Source organism: Micrasema longulum, unplaced genomic scaffold (assembly GCF_059751315.1).
Source record: "Micrasema longulum isolate JH-2025_06_02 unplaced genomic scaffold, ASM5975131v1 h1tg000615l, whole genome shotgun sequence".
NCBI classification, from domain to species: Eukaryota; Metazoa; Arthropoda; class Insecta; order Trichoptera; family Brachycentridae; genus Micrasema; species Micrasema longulum.
The window spans coordinates 357,575-377,864 of record NW_028277811.1 but is presented as its reverse complement, the minus strand read 5'-3'; the positions used below and the strand labels follow the sequence as shown (position 1 = coordinate 377,864).

The following is a 20,290-nucleotide window of genomic DNA, read 5'->3' as shown; positions in this document are numbered from 1 at the left end:
ACATATATACTTACTGTTAACTAATTTTCATTATTTGTTTTTAAGATTAATTTGTTAATAACATTTTTTTTTTTTTTATACGTATATATGTGTATATATGTGTGTATATATATATTTAGAATTCTTAACAAGTTATTTACAATTTGTTTTTTTTTATGCAAAGTTTCGCTTTTTATTTTGCATTGCAGTTTGCTTTTTATTGTTTCTACATGTATATAATTATTTTTTTTATTTCTTTTAATGTGTTGTGTATTTATAAAATTATTACTTTCTTTGTTTGTAGTTACCTGTATATTTATTTTTATACTTATAAGTATATGAAAATGTATTTATTTTTTTGTTTGAATTCTTTACAAGTTACTTATAATTTGCTTTTTAATTCAATTACTTTTATTATATCCATATAAAATTATTTTTTTCTTTTTACTATGTAAAGTTTCACTTCTTATTTTGCATGGCGGTATGCTTCTTATTGTTTCTAAATGTATTGTTTATCTTTTAAATTTTTACGCACTATGTTTGTACTTAACTGTATATTTTTTTTGTAAATGCCCCTTGGGCGTATTGTAAAATTAAATAAAAAAATAAATAAAATAAATAAAATAAATAAACTATTTCATCATTAATTCGTCGTTCAAAGTAGTTCGTTTTTATTAAGATTTGTATTACTGTTTTTTTCATACATTTTCAAATACAATAATGCTCTAATTTTACTGCTTAAGAAAGTATTTTTAACAAGAGATCGAATAAGCAAATTTAATGTTGCCAATGAAATTGACAAAATTATAAAAGGAATTGTTGCGAGATATATTCAAAACAAACTTAAAAATAATTAGTTTTTTCATAACAATGCAACAAGAGGATCTAAAAATATTAGACTAGAAAAGAAACAAAAAGCAATGTCTTAGAACTACATTATAAACGTGGGAATCAGTTAATTAAAGAAATGCCAGAAAGCAGAAAAAATTCAAAAAGTGTAAATATATATAAAATTACATGTAAAGAGTTTATATGTAAAAATTATAGGTTATACATATTTTAAAGAGCGAACATACATAAATAGTTTAATATAAATGAACATATAAAAGAACAGTTTGAATATTATAAGTACACTATTAATAAATAAATAGATATAGTATTCTCTTAAACGAAAGCCATTTTCAGGAGAGTGTACAAGTCTGGATTTTGTCTAAGGGTAAAGACCATTGCAGGAGACTGCTGCGAGATATTGCATAGATTTATATACTATTAAGCGTGTTGTCCAAATGCCCTTTGAAATATATGTATATGTATGTTTATAAAATAATATTTATTTTTTATTTTTGCAATTATTTAATTATGTACGTGTTTCTACTTTCCATTATGTTGTATCCCAACTCAACACAGGGCCCTTGGCCTCATAGAGTTTGGGATACTTTATTCTTGTATGTTTTTGTAATATGTATGTATTTGTACGAATAAATTAAATTCAAAAAAAAAAACAAATAAATAAAAATAGATGTAAAGATTGTGTTGTAAACATATTTGACTATGATTATCATAGAACTAAATAAAATAAATTAAAAAGAAAAAAATCTAGTTTTCCAGTAAGGCTATACACCCTCATTCCACCTTATTCTCTAACTAGTGTCCATGAAGCTCAACTGTGTCATCAACTCCCATCCTTTTTCGAAGATGTTCCTACAGCATATGTCGCCATAACGAGTCAGAAACACTCGTCCGAGATTCTGGTTCTATTTCACGTACAGAACTTTATTTTTCATCCGCCCGGACACAGACCAATATAATTTATGTAAAACATAGCACAAATTTAAAATTACGTACATAAAATAGCAGTTAAACGGAAAAGCACAGCATAAATGATATAACTGTTTTTTTTCTATCAAAGATAATTGAATTATTACGTAATAAATAATATTAGGTGTTAACATAAGTTACGCCCGTTTTTCTTAAATTCATCAAAAAATTATCACCAAAAGAAAACCAAAATGGTAAAGACAAAAACCAACCAAACCTTAGCGTTCACCATTTTGTTTATCATTTTTATAATGAATTTGGGAAAAAACGGAACCAATCTTATATTATTTTATCATTATTCCCTATACGCACCTAATGGTGCATAAGACACTGCATTGGTACACCAATAGCTGCGTATCTTGATCATTTTTATTTATTTATTTAAAACTTCAAGTACAAAGAATAAGTACTTTGACGGACTTATTACTAAAAGCAATTTCTTTTAGCCAACCAAAAAACAGACAAAAAAACATAAATATATAATCAAAAGATACCCACAGAAAATAAAAATATCCCAGTTAATTAAAACCAACAGAAGTTTTTCAATTGGGAGATAAGGCTAGCACGTTTTTTTTTTAAAGTACGTTATGTTATACATATTAAATGATGTGGAATCAGATAATGAGTTTAGAAAGAGAGAGGAAGAAGGAAAAAAAAGGGGATAAAAATATATTTAAAAAAAAAACAGTAAACTTTAGGGAGTTCAGGATTCTGGGGATATATAAGAACGTTTCAGGCGTTTCTTGGGGGTGGCTAGAGAAGGTGCATTTTTTGTATGAAGAGGTAGCTCATTCTAAATTCTAGCAGCGTTTTTGTTACATGAAGGCAAGATGATCAGTCTTACGCTTTAGGTAGCAGTCCAGGGATTATTTATTATGTAATTATTCAATAACTTTGATAGAAATGAACGGTTGTATCATTACTGCTTTACTTTTCTATTTAACCGCTATTTAATGATATTTTACAATTGAAAGAAAATATTCTGTGCTAGATATTGCATTAGCTTTTATGTTACATGAAAAATCCATCCTCAATCCCAAGAAAAATTTCCTTTCCAGCAGCCCTGCTTCACCCTGCTCTATTCCAGTCTGAAACTACCCAGTTTCAGACTGGAATAAATTACTAAGTCTAGTTGTTCATTTCATTTTGGTCAACCAGTTCGGAAACCGTTTGGATGCTTTTTTGTAAGAAGAAGAACGCAGACAAAAAGCAGTACCTCCATCAGATATAGGCGCATCAGCAAAGGCTGCCTGCCAATGACGAATAATAATAATAATAATGTTTTATTTTATTTTATTACAATCATTGATCTATGTGTATTAATACGACGATGATTTCAAGCCTTCAAAACGAAATGTTAAGAAGACGAAAGTAAGCATTTTGGACACTTTCTATTTTCGTTCAATTGAGGAAATAAAGCTGCTCGCGATATTTTCGCAGCGTACGTTGAAAATGCTATCTATGAATTATTGACTAATTTATTATAAAATAATGAAGGAGAATACGTAATTGACTAGTAAAAGAGTATACGTTATTGACCAATTTGTTTATTTATTTAATTTTTTTTACATAAATGGCATAAATTTCCTTTAACATACGAGTATATTGAACATAAATATGAAAAAAAAAATACATTCATAAATACATTACAAAAAATTATAAAATTGCAAAACTATAACAATATTACCAAGTAAGTAAATACATAAATATAAAAAAGCAAAAAAGGAAAACATTTTTGAATATAAAGAAAAGTTTAAGAATTATATTGCGAGAGAAAAAAATAAACTCGTTTTATAACTATCAACTCCAGAACCAAATATATCAGCCTTGTCCTCATTCTGATTACCATATCTGTGAAGCCTAGGGATAGGCGAGTGCATGTGATAGTTGGTACTAGAATTTGCAGAACGAAAAGGAGGTCTGTGGCGGGTATGTCGACCAGGTACACGGAAACACACCAACTCCAGAAAATCTGGACGGACAATAAATGAATTGATCACTTTATAAAGTAATGTTAGGTTAGTTAGGATTCTTCTATCGGAAATTTTTAAAAGATTTTCTGAAGATAAAAAATAATTATACTTAAATAAAGCAGCTGGAATATGTAGTTTAAAATTAATTTATTTCAGAAATTTCTTCTGGACGCGTTTGTTTTAAAATAATGAAGAAGAATACGTTAGTGACTCATTTTTCGTAAAATAATGAGGGAGAATATGTTATTGACTAATTTGTTGTAAAATAATGAAGGAGAATATGTTATTGACTAATTTGTTGTAAAATATTGAAGGAGAATATGTTATTGACTAATTTGTTGTAATTTAATTCATTTCAGAAATTTCTTCTGGACGCGTTTGTTTTAAAATAATGAAGAAGAATACGTTAGTGACTCATTTTTCGTAAAATAATGAGGGAGAATATGCTATTGACTAATTTGTTGTAAAATAATGAAGGAGAATATGTTATTGACTAATTTGTTGTAAAATAATGAAGGAGAATATGTTATTGACTAATTTGTTGTAAAATAATGAAGGAGAATATGTTATTGACTAATTTGTTTTTTTTTTGTTGGGTCCTCATGTTCTCTTCATTAGGAATAAAACGAACACAACTTATGTTAACACCCAATACTTTTAAGGCGGTTCTTTTAACAAACGAAATAAAGAAACCTTGCAATGCGTATTATACCAAGCAACGAAACACTTTAGAAATCAGAGAAATGGTAAACAGACCCGGATTTTCAGAATACAGTGAATAAAGTGACATTGGTCGTAGGGAGTCAGAAAAGTTGATGCATGCCACGGATTGGAGAACCTTACTGGATGTCAAAAATAAAATATAAAAAATAAGGAATAATTTAAAAAATATATATTTATAGATGACAACCATGAAGTTTCGCATAAATAAATTGTCTATGTTTTTATGAATGTATGTATGTGTATGCGCATGGGTGTATGTACGTGTGTGTGTATGTACATGTGTATATATGTGTATATTTATATATACATGTGTGTATATATGTGTATGTCTGTATGTATATGAATCAAAATGTGTATCCGAATAAGTTTATATTTTGTTTGTCTGTGCTCTATATTAATTTGTTAAGTATTATAATATATTAAAATGTAATTGCCTAGCTTGGAACGGGGTATGTACCCTTGTTAGCTGGGCAAAGTGAATATGGAATTGTATTTTGATAAAGAGTGTGAATAAATAAATAAATAAATAAATAAATAAATGGCCAGAGAATTGTGAAATTATGTTCAATGATGTCAAAATGTGATGCCGTTTTTTATAAATTTTGAAAGAGAGTTTTGATGGGCTCTGAATAGTCACAATAATCAGTTTTTTTAAACATTTTTAAAGTAATAAAGATCTTTAAAATACCGTCCAGGAAAAAAACAGAAAATATTTTCAAATTTGTAATTTTGAATTCTCGCAAAAACAGATATTCCATTGGCCACGCCCCCAATACGTCATGATTCATGTTTATTTGTTTCTGACTATTCAAATTCTTTTAGAACATTGTCATGAGTCTTGAAGTCACAACTACCAAGGCCAAACATGTTGATTTTTTCTAGTAACGTATTTTAACTCAATTTCTTTTTTAAATTTATGGATGAAAACATTTCTCTACAATATCCATATTGATTTTGAAAATACAATCAATTATTGTAAATCGACCTTATATATATTTATTGGTATTCGTAGTATGTGATATTTCCTGTTGTTATAATCATAATAAATTAAAAATTAAAATTGCTAAAAAGAAAAATAAAAAAGTACTTCGTCATTTCTTCTTGATTAATTACAATGCAGTTCCACCAGAAAACATACGAGTAAATAGAATATTTTTATTACATTTACAATTGGGTAAACTTTCATAAATCGGGAATAACATTAAAATATAATATATTATGTATGTATATTAGGAGCGGAATTTTGCGTTTCTAATGATGTATCTATCAACGTATTCATAACAAGTTTTAATTTATAATTTTTGGGTATTAAAATGATCATATTTAAAACAGCTCACTGTTGGCGTCGCGTCATTTTGACGTCACGAGGTATGACCGCCGACTGCGTTTCTTATAAACATTGCGTACAAGTTTAGTGCCGAAACGTCATACGTGCCGATTGTCCTACAGGGCGCCAAACGTGTCGTTTTCGGGTAATTCAAAGTGTCGATATTTTAAACCGTTATAGAAAATTTATCCGACGTCGCACGAAAAAAATTAGAATACTGTTACCATCGTAGTTTTTTTCTCATCGAGTTGTTTATTTGGTTTTTTTTAAACATTAAATGTTTATTTATATAGAAAAAATTCTTATATTCTTGATCCAGCCCTGATTATTCTTGTTCTAGAAGAAACAAAACTGCCATCACAGTTATTAGCATTCAGGCCATTCAGTAGTCAGTAAGCATTTCTGAGACTTGTGATCGAGACGTGTCTTGAAGATCCGAAGTGAATTACATCAGAACGACATTATTTACCATTGATTTTACAAGAAGCCGATGTAAAAGGTTAGCCACATTTTCGCTTCTAAAATACTGAGAAAATTCAACTGTTAAACTTGTTTTTATACGTAAATAAAAATATGCACGTAATCAAGCGGTTTTGTTTGTCGTGGAGCCTTCAAGGAAAATACAGGTTTTGCTGGCCAATAGCCAATATGCATAGGTACACTTCATTTCAAAATAAGTGATTCTTGCGAGCAGTATTGTTGAATTTATGTATTAATTAGAAATAATATTATGTAAATTTGTTAATAAACACATAAAAATGATTTTAGTGGTCGCTTTGGATACATTTTGCGTTTTCGAAACGATTTTATGGACGATTCATTTTGACGACGATTTTGTAAAAATAGGTATACTAAAAATATACAACATCCATATATATCTTTTTATTTAATTTTATTGAAGATGGTAAACACGAACAGAAAATATAAAAGAAAAAATAATGAAACTCACTGAACCGCAAAACCGCGAAACCGGCTTGTCAGCTGGTTTCTTAATTTTCATTTACAAAGGAAAAAAGTTAAAGAAATTTTATAAATTTAAAAAGTTTTATAAACGTTATTAAGAACTAAAAGAAAATGTATTTTTCATACAGAATATACATATTTAATAAATAATAATCAATATAAAGCTTTTTTACGTATTAGCCATTTTTTTTTTTTCTTAAATTTTTTGTCAACATTTTCTTTTAAGATCTGCTTAGGAATCTTATTAAAACATTTGAGAGATTGTATAATGAAGTGTTCTTTGGTCATACATGTTAAAAAACCTCGGTACAGATAAGCCTTCACGTTGTGCTAGCCTTGTATAATATATATTTATTTATTTATATATCAACGGTTCAAACAACCTTTTACAATAAATAGTTTTACAGAAATAATCACAGAAGTGAACAATTCATTATTTAATATAAAATATGAAATAAAACTATTTAATTCAACTAAATAATTCAAACTAAACAAATTAGTAAAAAGCAAAAGCAAAAAAGTAAAAAAGAAACATACAAATCTAAGATGACAAATAAAAAGATAACAATTAAAGTGAGAAAACCTTATGTTCTAAATATAAATATAGAAAATTAAAATTGAGAATAATCTAACATAAACATAAAGTGACTAGTATTTAGCTAGGTAATGATGAAAATGAAAAACAACGCTACAATAAGATAAGATATTTAAATAATACGTTTTTTGGATCAATATGAAAGCTTAAATAATCTTAATAACATGTATAAACCTTTTCTGGTAATTACTATCAAACCGGTATCTAGAAACAAATTCGGCCATAGAATAGCATTTACGGACAGTCACAGTGCTTTTAAAAAAGTTTGGGTGCCTTTTCTTTGAGAATTCCAGTTGATCTGTTGAATAATTAAGTTTAGGTTTCGGAGAGCACAGATCTTTTCATGTACATAATTTTTTATACCGATTGAATTGATATAGTTACATACTTTAGATCTAAAACGTTATCAATAGTTTGTTTACTTATATATGCCATATATTTGTTTTTTATTGTTATTATTATTGTTGTATTTCTGATACTATATAATATTTGTGATGGTATACTCTTGTGTCTGTGTCAACTAATTGCTCGTCCCAACTCAACACAGTGCTTTTAGTCCCATAGAGTTGGGACTTATGTATCAAATAATGTGTAATAAACTGCCTTTAAGTAAATAAATAAATACAGAGGCTATACTGACAGAATACATACTGACACAACAACTGTCTTTGTATATTTCAAATATTGTTTAATTTAGGAGCAATATGTTGTTTTCAAATTTCATGCTTTTCCTAGAATAAAGATTACTCTTTCAAACCTTTAAATTTAAAAAAAATGTGGGAGAAACAATGCCCTAAAATAATAAAAAAAAGCTTTTAATACTCTTATCTCGGAACTTGTTTTAATGGCTTAATGCATTCTGTCAGTAAAGCCTTCGATAATTACTTATGTATACATATATATATAATAAAGGAGTTTGATTTCATATGAATCAAAGGAATGATTCGATTCCATTATGTGATTTGCGAATTCTGAAAAGGTATTGAATGTAAAGATTTCGCCGTTTGGCCGATGTTTTGCTACTGACTCCACATTAGATCTGGTGTATGCCACTTTTATTTAGAGTCTCTATTTAAAAAAATTAAAAAAATGATGTGAAGGTAATTTTGTTATTATAGAACGTGTGAAAATTAAATTGTTTTAATATGTTTTTATAATTAACAATAATTAAGTTATGTTTATAATGTGTATTCAGGCTGTAATAAACTAATAGATATCCCTTTCAATTTTTAAAAATGTTCCTTTAATCAAGTTTACCTCGGAAATTAATATTTTGCTGTCTGTTTTAAAATTCAAGGTATATTTATAGTTTTCCTACATTCTTTGCGTACATAATATAAAGATACATATATAATTGTACATGAACTTTCTAAACTGAAAAAAATGACATGGTTATTTACTTACATGGCGGCCTCTGTGGTGTAGTGGTTAAGACGCTTGACACATACACGGAAGGTGTATTAGTCAGTTCCGTGTTCGATTCCCGGTGAGAACACAAAAATGCAATGAACACAAGCCTGGGTATTCTGTGATGTAATTCACCACTTTAAATAGGCCTCTTGGCCTGTTGCTGTGCAAATGAATTATTAATTAATGATTAATTAATTATTTTATTTAGATTTATCAGATTTGAAGTTAGTCTTCGGTGCACAATAATGAATTTATCTGGGCAAATCACACCATCAGTTTAAAATGCAATATTTTTAGTGACGTGTAAATAAATAAAAAAACAAATTAATAAAGTACAGTTCTCTTTAAAATTGTATTGACTTAATGTAGAGGACTTTCTAATCGATTTTGCTTTTAAAAATGCAATATATACCTACCTATTATATGAAAATTCATCCAGACACGGTCATTGACCTCACAATAATGATTCAAAGACGAATATTATCAAATGGTTTTCTACAGCTCACAATTATTTATATTTTTTCAGATATCCATTATTCCTTTTAAACATGAAGAGTTTTGATCGTTAATATATCCAGAATATAACTGTTTATATGTGTATCACAATGAGAATATTCCTGGTCATCTTTGCGGCAGCCTTATACGGGCAAGCGTCAGCCGTCCCCCCGAAAACTAGAAGACTAATTCTGGATCTAGAAGAATTCCAGAATCAACCCTTTAGTAAGAGCGTTAGAATAGCACTGAACCAATGGATAAAAGCGAACAACAAGTGCCACGGAGACTTGGAGATCAAGTACAGAAACCAATGTCAATTTTTAATTTCTCCTGTACAGACATCTTCTTGTTCTTCCGATGAATGGCTGGTACTAACCAAGCCGAGAGAAGGCGGGAGATATCTTCCCGTTCAGCCGATCTGTGCAGAAAGAAAATGTGTATTTCCCAGTGTAAGTACGAGAACGATATTTTGATTGTTTAAATTTATGCATTCCGCTGTATTATTAATTGCAATAACTTGTCTTACAGGTCTGGTGGCCTTCAACGGGCAAGTGTCTCGAGCCTGAGGATAGTGCCGAGGTCTGTGGGAAAGGAAATATCTTCCGCACCGATCCATTTGGTGATACATATTGCGATTGTCTCCACACTCAAGGACAACTAGAAGTATGTGATTTTTTTCACCTTAAATAAATTACATTTTTATGTGTGATTTGAAAAGTGATATCCCTTAACTTGATTGGTTGATTTTTCAGGAGGGAGGTCCTTGCTATAGATATTATCAACAAGGACCCTGTGAGGATAACGAAGTGTTAGTATATAATCCTGCTACAACATTCGGTGTCTGCGCTGAGGATACATGTCACGAGGAAAATTCCGGGGCTTCGAGAAAAAAAAGAGACGCCAAAGAAAGCGAAGAATACGAATATGATGACGAAGAAGAAGAGGAAACGGAAGAAAAAAACGAGAAAAAATCTTCACAAGTTGATTTCTTTGAAGCTGAATTAAAAGCGAGAGCTGCGGAGCAATTAGCGAGACAAAAAGAATTAAAAGCTAGAGCCGCCGAGGAAAAAAGGAGAGAAGCTGAATTGAAAATTCGCGAAGCAGCATATAAGAAAGCTATCGAAGATGAGAAAAAAGCTAGAGAAGCCGAACTAAGGGCGAGAGAAGTTGAAGCACAAGCTAGAGCTAAAGAATTAGAAGCAAGAGCCGCCGAAGAAAAAAGAAGAGAAGCAGATTTAAAAATACGCGAAACTGCTGAATTCAAGGCCAAAAAAGCTGATGCCGAAGCCCGTGCGTCTGAGTTGAGAGCTCGCGTCGCTGAAGAAGAAATCAGAGCCATGGAAATAAAGGCGAGAATAGCAGAGGACAGAAGAAGAGCCGCAGAAAAAACGGTAAGGGAAGCAGCCGAAAAGAAAGCGCGCGAAGATGAAGAGGAAGCTAGAGAGCTAGAACTGCAATCCAGGGCTGCCGAAAAAGAAGCGAGAGAAAATGAAGAGAAAATCAGGGCAGCCGAAACGAGAACAAGACTTGCCATAGAAAAGAGAACTCAGTTAAGTGACGCTAAAGCGAGAACGGAAGAATTGAGGGTCAGGTTATACGAAGCAGAAGCGAGAGCTAAGGAAGAGGAAGCCAGAACTCTAGAAGAAGAATTGAGACGACTGGCGGATGAAAAAATAAAAATATCATCACAAGAAAGTGTAACAAATCATCGTTATACAAATATTAATCGCGGGTTGAAGAAATTTGCGCCAATGGGTGGTAAAGGAAAATGCTTTAAGTTGCAATCTTCGGATGCCTGCGAACAAGATAAACACTCCGACGACACCAATTTGTTTCTAATTGATCACGAAACTAATTTGCCAGCTTGCTTCGCAGTTTCTTCTATTCCCAAAGATTCTAAGTGATTGCAGCATCGTTAATTTTCCATTCGAGTGAAATCAGACCCAATGTTTACGGTACCCATAGCTCCAAAAATAGCCATTTCTTTCAGAAACACATTGGCCAATACTGCAATCAATTGTTATTGATTCACAGTCAAGTGGAAGCATTATCTTTGGTTTGATTAACGAAGAGAAAGCTTTAAACAAACAACTTTACTCCGATGAAACGACAGTAATTTATTACTTTAGGAAATCTAAAAAATGAACTAAATAAATTTAAAAGGACAGCATTTTTGGTATGACAATTCGTTTCCGTTCCGTTGATATCGTTCCCACTTAAAATATTAAATAATGTTTTCTAATAAATTGCCATAAAAATTTAATTGATGTGAAGCGAGATACTACATGCATTTTTGAGTGCTGTTTAAAATAATGAATAAAATATGACGAGGTAGGAGTACACCCGAATAAAATAAGAATCGTATATTAAAAAAAAGGAATTTAAAAACTGCTTTTATTTTTGACAATAAGTTATTTATTTATTAATTAATTCATATAAAGACACGTTTTACAAAAAAATGTACTCGTAACGCAATTAATTAATTGTTTATTTATTTATTTTATTGACGTAAATGGCAAATCTGCCTTTCACAAAAAAAAAATTATACTCGTATATTTGGCTTAATATTTTTTTTTGAAAAAAACATGAATTTACTTTTACCCAAGATTTATAAAAAAATTAAAGATAAAAATTATACAAGATTTATAAAAAAAAAAATACTTAAAAATTATACAACATATTCAGCAGAAAGTTGTAACAATTTCAGAATAAATGTGAAAAACTAAATAAATTATAAAATACTAAAGTAATATAACAAGAAAATTGTAAGTACTGTTTCATACAGCTGGGCAAAGTGAACAAAAAATTGCAAATATTATGAAATGTATAAATTTGACCACATAACCGAGTACCGCACGCAACTACACTGACTCAGCATCAGGCATAGAAGAAACATTCACATTCTATCACTTCTTCACAATATTTTAAATAATCCCACTTCACCTGTTAATCTAACAGAGCTCTTCCAACCTCTTTCACAACACGGACTATCTCTTCGTTCTAGAAATGAGAGAACCCTTTTAATATCCTGTCATCGCTCTAATTTTCGTGCCTCCTCTTTCACAGTAGTAGCCGCTCAATTGTGGAATAATCTACTCACTAATGTTAGAGACGCCCTTTTTTATTTACATTTAAGTCAAGATTAAAATGTCACTATCTAATTCTTTAAATTGTTCCTTTATCCTTCTTTTTTCCTTCCCATCCCCTCTCCTCTCTTCAAGGTAAAGTGTTAATTTTTTTATATTCGTAGTACAGTGTTAATTTATTACATATTTTTATTTTGTTAAACTTTGTTATTAATTTTTGTATAAAATTGTAAGATTCAATATGTCCAATTATTTATAATTTTCTCAAACTGAATCGTTTGGGTAGGTAGGAAGAAATTGCCTTAAGGCAATATGCCCGCCCTTACACGTATATAAAGTGTTAAATAAATAAATAAATATAAATGAATTAAATTGCCATTCACCATCTTTGAAAAAGTTCAAAAGGTTTGTTCTATAAGAACAATACCCTACAGTAAATATATCCGATACGTAGGAATAACTATTGCCGAGTTCATGAAGTCTGTTCAATACGGCATTACAAGTATACACTGTCCGTGAATTGTTGCTACAAAATGGTAGCACCTGCCTCGTCATTCTTCCAGGCACCCTGAAGTTGATGAGAGGTAACAGTTCAGGGCAATTTCTTTTATGTATAAATAATTAATTTTGTGGTTAAAGATTTTATTTTATTTTTTATTTTATTTTTATATTTATTTATTAAGGAAAAATAACAGTTGTTATAATAACAAAATATAAAAAATAGTACATACATCCAGTTAAAGTTTTTCACAAATATAATGAGAGAACATGTTGCACAGCAAAGAGAAAAATAATGTATTATATAAGACATGAGAAAAAAAAAAGACCTCGTAAGAAGTTAAAGGGATGAGGAAATAGAGTGGAGGAGTGGAGGAGAGGGATTTTCATAATATAGTTGACCAATTTAACATTTTGTTTTAATAAAATAAACATATTTAAAGGAACGTAAACTTATTACACACTCACAAATGTTTCATTTTACAGTGTTCCAAAAAATTTTTTTTGAATTTTGAAATTTAGTATTAAAAATATCTAAATGGGGACAAAGTAAATTAAATTTGGAGTAGCTACAATAAATAAACGAGTTGTGAACATATTTTTTTTGGGCAATGAATTATAAAAAAATGAACTAGTCGTGTTGACTATACGGGACAATTGATTGAAATACGCTCCAAGAGATGGACTATCGATAAAATTGTTTAAAATTTTGAAGAGAAAAGACAGATCAGAAATGCTTCTACGTTTAGTAAGGGAAGTTAAACTATGAAAAGAAGAAGAGTCTTCATACGAGTCAAAATATGTAAGAGATTTACGATCCAGAAGTTTAAGGAATCTATTCTGTATTCTATCTTGTTGTATTTATAGTGATGTTGATTGATATTAGTATATAACCACATATCGACTGTTTGTGTCTACCGGTTTTAAGACGTACCCGTCTCTTCGTTAGAACCCTCACTACTCTAACATTCAAATACTAAAATACACTTTCACCTTCACCATAATTATATATAGTAAACGAAAAATACATAGACATTCTTGATAAAAATATGTACCTATGCATGATTTTATATATTTTTGTTATTTATTATGATGATTTGCTTTTAAGGCTGTACCTGCTAATAAAATATTATTTATTTTTAAAGAAATAACCATGTGGTCAAACATTTAACTAATTTGAATAAATTTTAGTATATAAACATCTACCGGTTTTGAGACGTACCCGTCTCTTCGTCAGAACACTGTGAGTGTTTAAAAAAAAATGCAGGCATTTGGCTGAATGGCTAGGCCGTTAGTTGAATGAATTAAGATGGCTCAACGTACAACCTGTTGTCTGATTGAAAACCGACCCTTTAGAAACACCGAATCAAAAGCCGCCGGGTTAGTTTAGGATAGGTTAGGTTATGTTAAATAATATTTTAAAAATAGTTTTATTGTTTAAACAATTGAGTAAAGTAAGAATTGATTATTAAGAAGTTAAGGGTTAAGTTAGGGATTTTTTATATTTTTTATTATTCAACTTTACCCGACCCGATAATTTATTTATTAATTCTTTATTAAGCCAGTTCATAACATTTTAAGAACTCATGTAAACTTTTAATAACATTACAATTTTTTTATCAAAATTTCTCAATAAAATATTTTTTCAAATTAATTTTAAATATTTCGATCTTTCCTATCTCCTTTAATCTAGCATAACTTAACATTTATACCCATAATGCGAATGTTTGTTTGTGTGTCTTTCACGTCTCGACGGAGCGACTGATTGACTTGGTTTTTTGCACTGGGATAGCCGGAGAGATGTGAAGTAGAACAGGCTACATATTTTGTATCCCGAAAATTAAAAAGTACAGTGAAAATAATGAAATGTAGTAACAATTAGCAAGGGAATTAAGAAGGGAATATGGAAAGTGGCCATTTAAACCAGCCAATGACAGGTCATAAGCCCTGTAAATGCCTAGACTTCCATATCCCCTTCTCAATCATGTTTTCCCTCTGTGTTGCAATTAATTTAAATAAAGATAGCTTCCTGGGAGGAAATCCAGCCAGTCTGCAAGCATTTGGACATACTCAAACATTGTTGAGTCTTTTTCCAAGCTAAGCAGACAAGCCAACGGGGCAGGACAGCGTCTGTCGGGTCCGCTAGTTAAATATAGTAATATGCCTATAATAGGTGTGTCCAAGAGGACTTTCATAGCAAGAGCTGTGAAAGTACATAATATGTATTCAGCGAAAAGCGTTGTAGTGTGTCTATATAAGTACCTAATTACTACTTACTATAGGTAACTACTTAGAATTATATTTTTTTCACAATCTAGGTACGTAGGTATATTGTACGATGCTTTGAATTTGCAATGTATCATTTTTATAAGCTTGGTGTTACTTTCCCTTTTCCATTTCCTAGTTTAGTTTAGCATAAAATATCTTGTAATTATTTATTGATCGTTTACTGTATTTGTATTGAAATGCTTCGAACCGCTTTGCTTCTTCTATTTTTGGTATAACAAAAACCACGGTGATTTGATAATGACGTTTATTGCTTGAATTGAATGAGGAAGTTCAGCCATACGGGAAACTTAATATTAATTGAAAATGAAAAATGAAAAAAAAAGTAAAATACAAACAGTAAATTTTGGAGTCCCACAAGGATCTATTTTGGGTCCACTATTATATATTTTATATATTAATGACTTATCACTGAATAATTTTAAAGGGAAAATTATTCTGTATGCCGACGACATTGGACTTTTCTATAAAAATCAAACAGACGTATTAACAAACAATGACATAAACGAAGACCTTACTTTATTGACTAAATGAACAAACACAAACTTACTTACACTTAATGACAAAAAATGCAATATTATCCATTTCGAATCTAGAAAAAAATGTCACAAAGTAGATGCTTACATAAATAATGAATGACTAACTGAAATTAAACATGTTAAATACTTAGGACTAACAATAGACAGACAATTGACATGGACAATTCATATCAACAATTTAATTAGCAAAGTGGCGACTTTATCGAGTCTATTTTTTAAAATCAAAAACTTTGTTCCAATAAAGGAAAAAACTTTAATGTATGAAGCCTATGTAAAAACTAAAATATGTTATATGCAACTACTATGGGGAACAGGAAATTAAAATGACATAAACAGACTACAAAGACAGCAAAATAAAATATTAAAGTTAGTATATGACCTTCCCAGCTAACAGCAACTAAAGAACTTTTTGAACAAACTAAACAATTAAATGTAACTGAACTCTTTAAACTAAAATCTTTAAAATTTATTCATAAATTAGCCACTGATGTAATTGTAGACGAAGAATTAAAACTTGAAAAAAACTGAAGTAAACATGAACACAATACGAGAGTATCAGAAAAATATCATATACAATCTTTTAAAACGAGAAAAGAACAATCGAGATTTATAAACCATGGACTGAAATTATACAATAAACTACCAGACAAAACTAAACAAAATACTCAAACAACCTTTACAAAAGATGTTAAAAATATTATTATTAACAGTAGAATGTGAATTTTAAAAGTGAAAATATTTTTTTAAATGTATGTAACCCGTAAGGGTTTATCAATAAAATTTAAATTTAATTTTTTTTTTTTTTTAATTAGCTTAGTTTAATATTCTAATAATAAATAAAAATAATTTAAAAAACCGGTGAACGTCCATCGGCTGAAAAACTTCGATAAATTGTTAGATAATTTGAAACAGAGTTTACAATGCTGTCAATAGATGGCAATGGTGTAGCGTTTCAATGAGTTTATTGTGAAAAACACAGATGGCAATCGTAGGTATTCGGTATAGTCAATAGTTACTCTTTATTGCGAATATTCTCTTAGGAATAAATTTTATTTAATAAGTATACACGTACAACTTATTTTTTATAACAATGTATCCTTTATAGAAAAAAAAGAACATTGTATATATTTGTTTTTATCTTAACATATAAATCTGTTTTGTGTAATTCTATAATTGAAGATACATCCGTATCGCTCGCCTAAAGCAACAGTGAGATAAACCCGAAATATCAGATTTTGAGATACATATGCAAATATGTTAATAACTTAAGTAAACCAATGTTTTCAAATGATAAAATATTGAAGTTAGATAGTTAACCTATGTGAAAATATAGTATTCATAATTTACTTTAAATAATTGAATTGCGTCAGACCCTTCGCACACCTCAAAATTCGATTATCAGATAATAGGTTCTTTGGAGATATCTCACCGTTATTTTGGGCTAGCGATATATGTATTTGCATGTAAAATTGTATCGACAAATACTTTCAAATTGTATGTTTTCTAGTATGTATTTTTGTTGAATTACCTAATAAAATAAAATAGTGAAAAAATCTTAATAATAATGCGTCGCCCGCTAATAGAGTCGTCGTGGTGTCGTCGAATCCGTACTTTGCACGTTTGTTGTTAAACCAAAAATTTGGAACGCTTTTGTTGAAAAAGCGAAAGGGCATCTCTATAACCCAGAGAGAGCCTAAGTCAAAACCCTATAAATGCCCATACTGAAATTAAACTATTTTCAGTTCAGTTCAGTGCTGAAATACACCTTCTTTAGCTCAATCACAAATAACTATCAACGTGCTAATAAGCGACGTGATAACAATTTCTCACCATGGTTGTTTATCGTATTCTCGACCACAATGCAACATCTGTGAACACCTAATATTAAATGTCAAAATATTTACGTTTCGCGACGTATAATCCTGCTGCGCAATCACATATTTGAATTTCGCCAGTGTAAACATGAAAAATATTCAAAATATGCTATTTTCATTCATTTATTTATTATTTATGATGCTATGTATTGCATTTAGCCGACGGTTGGCAAGACAAATGTCAAGAAAAGCAGTCGCCATAATAATTGTAAGATAATTTACACTTTTTTGTATTATATACTGCCTACTATTTTGCAAATGCAATATATTGTATTATTTTTCATAGTAAACGCCGATTTTTCGCCAGTGAACTGTATTTATTTACGAGGAAAACAAAAACCAACCCGACACGAGCTTTGACTTAGAGATTACACACGCGTTGACTTATGACTGCGATAACTTATATATACTCGTACTTACCGTAAACTATTTTTTATTATTTGTTTTTAACATAAATTTATTAATACCACTTTTTTTTGCTTAAATTCTTTACAAGTTATTTACAATTTGCTTTTCAATTCTAACATTTTTCGTGTATCCATATTTATTTATTTTCTTTTTTACTATGCAAAGTTTCATGTTTTGTTTTAAAATTATTACTTATTATGTTTTTACATAACTGTATATTTTTTTGTAAAGGCCCCTTGGGCGTATTGTAAAATTAAATTCATTAAATGAATAAATAAATAAAAATAAACTTAAGCATGTTCATTATTGTTCATTGTGATGGCTCAAATGCTTAGCATGTTTTTAAGCACGTCGATAGTTATTTGTGATTGAGCTACTGAATAAAAATAGGATGTAAATGCATCTTCACTAGCCACATTCACGAAACGCCTGAAATATTGCCATATATCCTTAAAACCTTGACCTCCCTTCATTTTATTATTGTTTAAATATACTTACATTTTTATTCCTTTTGTTTCCTTGGTTCCTCTTTTTCTCTCTTTCCAAACCTTTTCTCTTTTTTCAAATACCTATTTGACAAGCTGCCCTGATCCTCATATCCTCTTAATAACGTGCGCCGGCGTTGTTATTCTGTACCGCTCTCGCGGCCGTAGAAAATACTTTTATCTCGTGTCCTTACATACAAAATGAGCGAAATAAAAGTTTTTTCTACGGCCGTGAGAGCGTTTGGATTATCACCCCAGAATGACTTCGAAACATCCCGAACGGGAGACGTATTTCCAAGTGATACCGAAGCACTCCGAATAGATATTGACGAATATGCCCCCAGGGCAAGGTCTTCACAAGCTGCATCATTCCCCTTAAACAAATACGAGTAAATATCAATAACCGTCTTAGGTGATGTAGAATCATCGCTTATAAATAATGACGTAACTTCTCTCCTAATTTATTTGATAAGATCGGAATCAGCAATGGCGATTAATTTTTCAACTTGGCTGTCAAATTTCCCACGGCTGTTGCTGCATACACGTAGAACTGTTTCAAACAATAAATCACATAATGATTCTGATACCTTTCGAAACACTGATACTCAGAACTTTATGTCAAACGTTAGATAAACTCAGTAACTCAGTAAGTGTCTAACAAAAAATACTGTATTTTTTATTTATTTTATTTTATTTGGGAAATCAACAGTTCTACATACATATTTGTAGTAAACAAACAGATATAGTGTATAAACTCAGAACTAATAACAGATTTCCACAAAGTATACAAAGTGAGTAAAGAAAATATATTACATATTAAATAAATACATACAAGTTTACACATATCGTGGTTCAGGGGAGCTATTTTAGTGTTTTTCTAGAGTTCAATTGCTACTCAAAGATTAGATTTTTCAAGTGGGTGGTTGATAATTGTACATTATATGAACGGTACTTTCAACTTTAATGTAAAGTAAAAACGTATTTCAAAAACATAATCACTTTCAAATAAAATAAAAAAATGAAAAACTTGCCTTGTAATTTTGCAGATAAACATTTTTGTTTCGTTCATTGAGGGAAGTAGTTTTTTAGTTTATTTTATAGCTTTAAATTATGTTTTTGGGATTTTCAAAAATGTATAAACACAGAAATACAAAATAAATGAAAAAGAACACATAGTTAAGAAGTGTTACGTAATAATCTAAAGAATTCATTTTTACACAGTCAAATACAAAACGTACTAATACTAACTTACTAACTACTAACTCTAACTAACTCTTTACTGGTGACATCTACCTACATGTAAAATGTTATTTGGTCAATTCTTTGTATCTTAAATTTACTAATAAAAGTGACGATGTGTGTTGGTCAGTTTTACTTGTCAAAAATCTGTGAGCTTCTATCAAATGGTCACATATTTTGAAAACTAATTTTTTTTGGAGTGTCGGATTGACTTGGCATTTTTACCAGTAAGCATTGTGCTAATACGATGTCAAAAAGTCAATAATCTCAATTTCGTCATTTTTTCACTTTTCACTGAAAAAGCCCTGCTGGCATTAGTATTTTAGTATACTAGTAGCACAGTAATTGCTAATAAAAATATAGTAATCGAAACAGAACTAGAAGTTCACTACGGAGTTCTAGTCACGTGTAAAATACACATATTATTAATACACGATAAAACGAAAAACACAGAGTATTAAAACATACATTTTGTCCCTTTAAACTATTAAATAATACTATTAATATTTATAGCATTAACTTTGTGGTCAAACAATTAACTAAATGTTATTAAATATTTGTGTATAACCCCTTACATATATAATATATATCC

General features: G+C 29.8%; 1 protein-coding gene across 1 annotated transcript; it reads left to right on the top strand.

Annotated features, from left to right (window-relative positions):
- Nucleotides 1–6,153: 6,153 nt before the first annotated feature.
- Nucleotides 6,154–11,659, top strand: LOC148280107 (uncharacterized). Its single transcript, XM_088228931.1, has 4 exons — nt 6,154–6,319; nt 9,315–9,732; nt 9,812–9,946; nt 10,036–11,659. The coding sequence occupies exons 2-4, from the start codon at nt 9,382–9,384 to the stop codon at nt 11,185–11,187; spliced, it is 1,638 nt and encodes a 545-aa protein (XP_088085057.1). The 5' UTR covers nt 6,154–6,319; nt 9,315–9,381; the 3' UTR covers nt 11,188–11,659.
- The last annotated feature ends 8,631 nt before the right edge of the window (nt 11,660–20,290 follow it).

Excerpts from the sequence above, each read along its gene's own strand:
- LOC148280107 (XM_088228931.1), top strand. The coding sequence starts at position 9,382 with ATGTGTATCACAATGAGAATATTCCTGGTCATCTTTGCGGCAGCCTTA. Across the intron at positions 9,733-9,811 it reads GAAAATGTGTATTTCCCAGT|GTCTGGTGGCCTTCAACGGG; the intron begins GTAAGTACGAGA and ends CTTGTCTTACAG. Across the intron at positions 9,947-10,035 it reads ACACTCAAGGACAACTAGAA|GAGGGAGGTCCTTGCTATAG; the intron begins GTATGTGATTTT and ends TTGATTTTTCAG.